Source organism: Nicotiana attenuata, chromosome 6 (genome assembly GCF_001879085.1).
Source record: "Nicotiana attenuata strain UT chromosome 6, NIATTr2, whole genome shotgun sequence".
In the NCBI taxonomy this organism is placed as follows: Eukaryota; Viridiplantae; Streptophyta; class Magnoliopsida; order Solanales; family Solanaceae; genus Nicotiana; species Nicotiana attenuata.
The window spans coordinates 13,192,117-13,200,751 of record NC_031994.1 but is presented as its reverse complement, the minus strand read 5'-3'; the positions used below and the strand labels follow the sequence as shown (position 1 = coordinate 13,200,751).

The 8,635-nt window shown below is 38.6% G+C and overlaps 1 protein-coding gene across 1 annotated transcript; it reads left to right on the top strand.

Moving 5' to 3' along the window:
* On the top strand, positions 2,133-2,931 carry LOC109227643. Its single transcript, XM_019392843.1, has 2 exons — positions 2,133-2,438; positions 2,617-2,931. The coding sequence occupies exons 1-2, from the start codon at positions 2,133-2,135 to the stop codon at positions 2,929-2,931; spliced, it is 621 nt and encodes a 206-aa protein (XP_019248388.1).

The following is an 8,635-nucleotide window of genomic DNA, read 5'->3' as shown; positions in this document are numbered from 1 at the left end:
ATAGAGGAAAACAGGCAGTGGTTATTCAAGGATCAGCTGGCAAAATAAAGCATAAGGAGATTAATTATGATGAACTAACTAGAAGAAATACATTTGCTCCCTTGACAATACTGGAAAGGCCATCAAATGAAAATCAGCAGGGACAATCCTCTAGTAATGCAGAAGCCCAAAGGGCAAATGAATGCAATCCCATTAATCATAATCCTCCATGATTGTTGTGTCCTGGAATATAAGTGGACTGAATAAGTCCTATAAGCAACGAGAACTCAAAAAGTTCTTGTTGACAAATAAGGTAGATATGATAGCTTATCTAGAGACTAGAGTTAAACAACAAAGCAATTTAGAGGAAGATGGGTGCTGATTGGCAGTTCAAAGACGACTATGCTTATGCACCTAATGGTAGAATCTGGATAGGTTGGAAAGTAGCAAATGTCCAAGTAATAGTACTGGATGGCTCAGATCAGCTAATACACTGCCTAGTTAAGGGTAAGAATTCATCGTTCACCAACTACATAACCTTTGTGTATGGATTACATACTGTTCAACACAGAATTCCACTCTGGGGAAGCTTGAGGAACATGCAGAGTAATGGACCTTGGCTTATAATAGGAGATTTTAATAGTGTGCAACATGTGGATGACAGAGTGAATGGAATTCCAGTACATCAAACAGAAATGATTGACTTCAGAGTTGTCTTGATGATATAGGAGTGGGACAAATCACAAAAAGAGGATGCAAATTCTCATGGAGCAATAAGAGGGATGTAGAGATCAGAATTTATAGTCATATAGACTGGCTTTTGGGAATGTTGATTGGTTCAATGAGTATAATGGGGTAGAGGCCATCTACATGCTACCAGGTTGCTCAGGTCACACTCCTATAATGATAACTACTGATGTTGTTAAGGTAAAAGTGAAAAGGCCTTTTAGGCTACTATCTACAGTGATGCAACTACAAGAGTATAAAGAAGTAGTTCAGGCTACTTGGAGTCAGCAGATTCAAGGTCATACAATGTATTCAATTTGGAGGAAGTTGAAGTTAGTAGAGCTACAAACTAGGGGCCTTCAGCAGGAACACTCCTCAGTAAATCAAAAGCTAATTCAACTGAGAGACACATTGAAGGAGGTGCAGGGGAAGCTCAACGAAGACTATTTCAACAATTTACTGATTGAAGAGGAAAGGAAAACCTTGTCACTTATAGAAAAATGGGAAGCAATTCAGGAACAAATACTGAGGCAGAAATCAAGGGCCACATGGATCAAACTATGGGACTGCAACACTAAATATTTCCATGCTTATATGAGACAAGCAAAAAACAAGGTTAGCTGCATCTATAATGAACAACAGATAAAGATCACTGAGCCTAAGCAGATACAGAAGGAATATACTAAGTTCTTTCAACAATTACTGGGTAAAGCAACAAATGAGTTGCCAGGAATTGATGTCAATATAGCAAGAAATGGTTCTTGTCTAACCCTAAATCAGCAACAGCAACTGTTACAGCTTGTAACACCAGAGGAAATAAATCAGATTGTGCTAAGTCTCCCCAGCGACAAGGCACCTGGTATTGATGGCTACCCTACTGAATTCTTTAGAGAATTTTGGCCAATCATTGGAGGGGAAGTCATAGAAGCAATACAAAAATTCTTTGAAAATGGCATACTACTGAAAGAAATTAACTGCACAACAGTTACTTTGATTCCCAAGGTTCAGAATCCTACTCATGTGAAGGAGTTTAGGCCTATTGCTTGTTGTTCTACACTGTACAAGATCATTGCTAAGGTACTTACAGCTAGGCTTAAATTAGTTGTTGATTTATTGGTAGGGCCTTCACAATCTGCCTTCATAGAGGAGAGAAACATCATTGACAATGTTATAATGGCTCATGAACTGATTAAAGGTTACACTCAAAAGACTGTTTCTCCTAGATGCATGATCAAGGTAGATATCAGAAAAGCATATGACTCAGTCGAATAGAGTTTCTTGAAGTCAATACTGCTTGAGTTTGGGATACCATATAATATGGTAACATTAATCATGGAGTGTGTAACTACTGTTAGTTATACATTACTATTGAATGGTGGACTAACTGATAAATTTGAAGCAAGGAAGGGGCTAAGACAGGGGGACCCATGTCTCCATATTTGTTTGTGCTGGCAATGGAGTACCTGAACAGATCTTTGAAGACACTCACTCAGAATCCTGACTTTAACTTCCGTCCTAAATGTGCAAGATTACAAGTCCTACACATCTGCTTTGCAGATGATCTACTGATGTGTTGTAGAGCAGATGAAGTATCCATGAAGCTAATGATGGGAGCTTTTGATCAATTTTCTACTGTTTCTGGGCTACCAGCAAATCTGGAAAAGAGTTCATTATATATAGTAAGAGTGCCTATGGACTTCAAAGATAAAATGCTAGCAGAGTTACATTTAACAGTAGGCAATCTACCATTCAAATACTTGGGAGTTCCTTTATTCCACAAAGAAACTCACTATTCACCAATGCATGCCACTAGTTGAGGAGATTATTGAAAGGATCAAAAGCTGGACATCAAAGTTCCTGTCATATGCTGGAAGATTACAACTTATTAAGAGTGTCCTATTTGAAATGCAGACCTACTGGGCACAGGTATTCCTTATCCCAAAGAAAGTCATTAAGCTTGTCAATAGTATCTGCAGAAGCTACTTGTGGACTGGAAGACATGACAATGCTCACAGAGCTCCTATTGCTTGGGAAACACTGTGCAAACCAAGAGCTGTTGGGGGTCAAAATATTATCAATTATGAGATATGGAATAAGGAGGCGTTGACTAAACTATTATGGGCTATAATGGCAAAGAAGGATAAGTTTTGGATTAAATGGATCCACAGTCAGTACATAAAGCAGAAGGATATTACTACCATGGATGCTCCAAAGCAGGCTAGCTAGAGTCCTTTGCACTGAATGGAAAATTCAGTATTAAGAAGGCCTATCTACATGCTCTTCCAAGGTATCCTAAATCCCAATGGAAATCACTGGTCATGTTGACTGGAATTCTACCAAAACATCAATTCATTTTATGGATGGCAATACAAAAAAGGCTGGCTACTGTTGACAGATTGACAAAGTGGGAATTCAGGTGCCTCAATCATGTGTATTGTGTGAAAGAGATAAAGAAGAAACACATGATCACTTATTTTTTGAATGTCCATACTCCCAAAGCTTATGGAAAGTAATGCTAGCATGGCTAAGATATCAAAGAAGTGTTGCAAACTGGGAAGCTGAGGTGAAGTGGTTAGCTGCCAATGCTAACAATAGTAACCCAAGGAAGACAATCCTAGGAGTGGTGTTTGCAGCAGCAGTGTACCATATCTAGATGGAACGCAATGACAGAAGATTTCAGAACCAGAAAAGAGAGGCTAAAGACAGAGCCAAAGACATTACCATCCAAGTGCACATAATAGGGCAACAAAAATGTAAATGGAAACCTGTATTGGTTACATTGAATAGTTATCCTAATGTCACGACCCTAAAACCGACCCGGTCGTGATGGCACCTATCGTGGAATAGAAAGCTGTTTTGACAGCAACTAGTGCAATCGCAGAGCTGAATTTGGAAGCTTATATCTCGAAATCAAAAAGGAATCTGAAAATTTGCAAAACATAAAAGTTGTTACCCTTGCAGTCTAGTTTCCAGAAAGTTAAACCATTAATGATTTGCACATTTTATCAGAAAGTTATGATCGGTTGAATATGGCTGGTGGAGCAGTTTCGACAGAATTTTCTGATGCATGGAGCCGACTTTAGAAGCTCATAACTCGGAATATATAAAGAGTTATATGGTGTGAAATCTATCAAATGAAAGATCTTCGAGTCTAGTTTCTAAATTTTCAAACCGTTTGTCATTTGGATATTTTCACAAGGAGTTATTGGCATTTTAACAGAAGGCGTACAGCAGGGGGAAATTGTAATAGGATGTACAACCTGCACAGCGCAAGGTACAACTCGATGAAGCCTGGGCAGATTGTTTTAAACACGAGTTTTGGCCCATTTCTTTCATTTCTTTCATTTGGCTTGGACGATTTTGGAGAGCTCAAAGAGGGATTTTCACCAAGCAACACTAGGTAAGTGATTTCTTCCTATTTTTTAGTTAAATATGTGATCTTACATGGATTTAGACATGGAAAATTAGTATAAATTTGGGATTTTTGGGGAAGACCTAGAATTTGGAATTTTGAACTTTTACCTTGAATTTGAGCATGAAAATTAGAGCAAATTGTATATTTGAGTTAGTAAAGCTATGGGTAGAATTTATCTTCGAGAAATTTCGGAATCCGGGCACGTGGGCTCGAGGGTATTTTGGTCAACTTTTCGAGCGGAGTTGGGAACTTATATAATTTGATTTGTTACAAGTATTAGAGTGAATTTTTATTGGTTTGCCGTTTTTTGAATAGTTTTGGGCCGTTGTGCATCAATTGGAGTCGTTGGAAGGGCTTGGAAGCCGGTTATGGAAATTTCGGAGCGAGGTGAGTCTCCTTTCTAACCTTGTAAGAGGGAATTGTCCCCATAGGTAAAATAATTGGTTATGTGCTCCTATTTGTGGGGCTACGTATGCACGAGGTGACGAGAGTCCGTGCGTAGCTACTAATATGTGTAAGTCCTGGTAGTCTAGGACCCAAAAGCATGCTATACTTGGGATATCTGTATTTTTATTGATAGTTGAATTTCTTAAATCCTATCGAATTGGTAAATGAATTTCTAAGAGGATTAAACTTCATTTTCTTAAATCGTTAAAAGGGAATTGGCTTTTAATTGGATAAATGTTCCCAGATAAATTCTTAATTTGCTGTTTGAGCATGTATTTCTATGTGTACTTGCGTCGCATGTATGATTCGCGAGTAGGGTGATTGTCTATTTAAATTTGACCGTGTCGCATGTATGATTCATGAGCGGGGTAATAGATGCATCTATGGTTCGCGCAGTTCGACCCTCGGCAGTGCGCATTTTACATTTTATGTTGGATCGGGCCGTACGACCTCGGCATGAGTTGCGCATGTTTGTATTGCCTGCCTTGAGATTTATTGATACTGATATCTGTGTGAGCACGTGGTTTTTGCCCTATATGAATTACTCCCATAAAATATCAGAAAATAATTTTTCCCAATTTTTGCAATTTGATAGGATTTTTGTTAATTATTTGCATTTTTTGTGCATATTTAATTTCCATTAAAAATCAAAAATACAAAAAATATCATGCATTGCATTTAGAGTTTGTGTTCACATTTTAGGATTAGATAATTAATTAATTGCTTTATTAAACAAAAAGAAAATTACAAAAATGGCTCATTTTTACATTCTTAGCTTTTAATTTTGGATTATTAAGTTTTCTCTTTAAATTTAGGATCAATTAATTCTTGAAAATATTATAGTTAGATAATTAGCTTAATTTTACAATTGAAATTAATTTAGAAATTTAATTTAGGTTTTTAATTAACTAAAGAAAGAAAAAAAAAACAAAAAGGGAAGGAAATTGAAAAGCTTGGTCTTAAATTCGAAATTGGGCCATGTGATGAGTGAGCCCAAATCTTTCAAAACCCATTCTTCACTTAAACTAGCCCATCTCCTTACCCAGCCTAAACCGGGTCGACCCGACCCAACACCCAAGACCCGGATCCTTATTCTTCTTAAAGACCTAGACTATACAAATTAAACCCTAGACTCTAATAGAGAGGAGAGCGCCGCGATACACAGTAGACGACCCCACCTCCTTGATTTCATCTTCTCCAGGAGACCCATCCCCTTCTATCTCCTTGAACAGACAAAAATGAACGCCTACAATGGCTGAAGAGAACACAAAATAACGCTCAGAAATCTGAAAGACGAATCAGCCGATACACAAGACCCCCCCCCCTGAAAACATTGTCTTCTTCTCAGCCATTTTCATGGCTTCTCAAGCAATAAAACAATGATGATCTCTGACCAGAACCAGGCGATTCCAACAGCCAACACACCCCATCTCTGAAAGCACCTCTGAAATTCCAACAAACCCACCCTAGCGACAACCAGTTTCAGCTACTAGACACGTCGGAAGACGACCCCTAACACAACAGAACGCTACTGCCTCTGTTTTTTTTTTTCTTTCCCATTCACGATAGCCCCCAGAACCAGGCCGCTATTCTGCTCTCAAAAAATCACGCGCACACACGCAAACAGTTTTACGTCGAGGTTGATTTGAGGTCGTCGCTGTCCGTTCGAGGCTCAGTTCCCTGTTCGAGGTTGCGATTCCGATCCAGATGCCTAGCCTATAGCTCACTTGAATGCTTTGCTGTCCTAGAGCTTTATTTTCATTGTATTTGCTCCAGAATTTCAATAATATAAGGTCAGTCCTTCCGTTTGGTTTTTTCTGTCTGCTGCTTTCGTTCTCATGACTAGTTTGTTAATTTGTAAATGTTTGTAACTTGGAATGATATCTTGTTGCATACTAATTGTTTGAGCTATATGCAAGCATTTCCGATCTATTTTATTATATGGGATTGAGATTGTCTTTAACTAATTTTGTGATTTTAAGGGCTGGGCTGAGTTTTGCTTTTTGAACAATGTTAGTTCTATGTTCTAGCTGTTTGATGTAGAAGTGGTCGATAGGGATAAAATATTTGAATCTCGCTGAATGTCGCATTAATCTGCCTCGTCNCAATTTCGGGTGTTCCAACTACTTTCGTCTTTGGGCGTTTCTCATCATGTTTGCCTCTTTTCGCTCACGATGATTGCACGCAGAAATTGATTTTGTGTCATCCTTTTGAACATGTCGATTGTTTTGTAATAGTGACTGTAGTTTTTTAGTCTTCGACATTGATTGTAATTCCCCCAATTGGAAAAGTGTTCATTTTTTATAAAGTTATGGGATCTCTCTGTTGTTTGGATTTGTGAATTGTTTCTCCACATAGTCATTGTGGTCATAAGTTTAGTAAATCATAAGATGAGATAGGTGCATTGAGTTGGCACTATTTAAAAGCAGGTTGTGAATAAGCATGAATCTCACAGTTTGCTTACTCTCGTAATAAGATTATCGCGGCAACGGGTACGGTTCCCGTGACGTAGTTGTGGTATTAAATTTCGAATTAGCTTTAAATATGAATATCTTTAATTCGTTTAGTTGAGTAGATTCGAAGTGCGCCGTGCCAAACAAAAATGACAATCGCATGGCCCTCGTTTAATTAATCTTTTAAATTCTTAGAATTCGAGGCGTGCCATTTAGCAAATTTTCATGGCCCTCGCAAAGTTAAAAACGCGTAGTTGCTTAGGCGCGTTGTTTTAATAATTCACCTTCCTAAACTCGGGTGCACATTTATGTGACCCAAATCCAAATCTCAACGAAGTCGAAATGTGTCAAAAATCGTGGGTGCATTTATGTGACGCGGTTCGAGACATGTTTTCACGATGTTGCAATTCTCTTAAAATAATAATAATAAAAGCGGTTCAAAGTTAAAAACACATAGGTCAAAACATGTACTAATATCAGATATTTAGCCGAATACGACAGTTGAGCGAGCGTGCTAGAACCACGGAACCCGGGAATGCATAACACCTTCTCCCGGGTTAACAAAATTCCTTACTCGAATTTCTGGTCGCGGACTGTTAAACAGAGTCATTCTTTTCCTCGATTCGGGATTCAGTCGGTGACTTGGGACACCATAAATCTCCCAAGTGGAGACTCCGAATTTTAATAATAAATCCCGTTCCGATTGTCCTTTAAGTGAAAAAACTCATTTACGCCCTTGCGGGTGTAGTGAAAAAGGAGGTGTGACAATCTGCTCTCCCCAACTTGAGATAATTGTTAATTAATGGATTATGAATCCGGAGACTTTTAATAAAAAGGAACTTTTACCTGTTTCGTGACTCATTTGAATTTACTGTCGTTCTTAATAAATCTGTGATTCATCGCATTAATAATATTATTATTGGACCATTAGTAAGTATCGAAGTTACCATCTCGTCTCTACTTCTCGAGATTAGGCGGGATACTTACTGAGTACACGTTGTTTTCGTACTCATGCTACACTTGCTGTACATTTTGTTGCACAGGTACAGGTATTTCTAGTGGCCTACTGGGCGTAGCAGCATGGGTGACACGGAGACTAGGTGAGCTGTATTTCTCGAGGCGACCGGCAGCTAGTATAGTCTCTCTCAACATTGTATTTACTTTCTGTCCAATTTGTGTTCCGGACAATTATTGTACTTTATTTGATTTCTTAGAAATTGCTCATGCACTTGTGACACCGGGTTCTGGGATGATTATGAAGTATTTTGTATTAACTGCTTATCATTCAATTTGATTTGAAACGATTATCTTTTACTGGTAAATTTGAAGGAAAATCATAGTTTTCAAGAGTACTAAAACGAGAATTTAATTATGTATTTTGGTTGGCTTGCCTGACAGTGGTGTCCGGCGCCATCACGACCCTTAGTGGAACTTGGATCGTGACAACATGGTATCAGATCACTAGTTTCCCTTAGGTCTCACGAGTCATGAGCAAGTCTAGTAGAGTCTCGTGGATCGGTACGGAGACGTCTGTACTTATCTTCGGGAGGCTACAGGGTTGTTAGGAGCACTTCCCTTCTTGATTTCCTCATCGTGCGACTTGATTCCTTGAGGC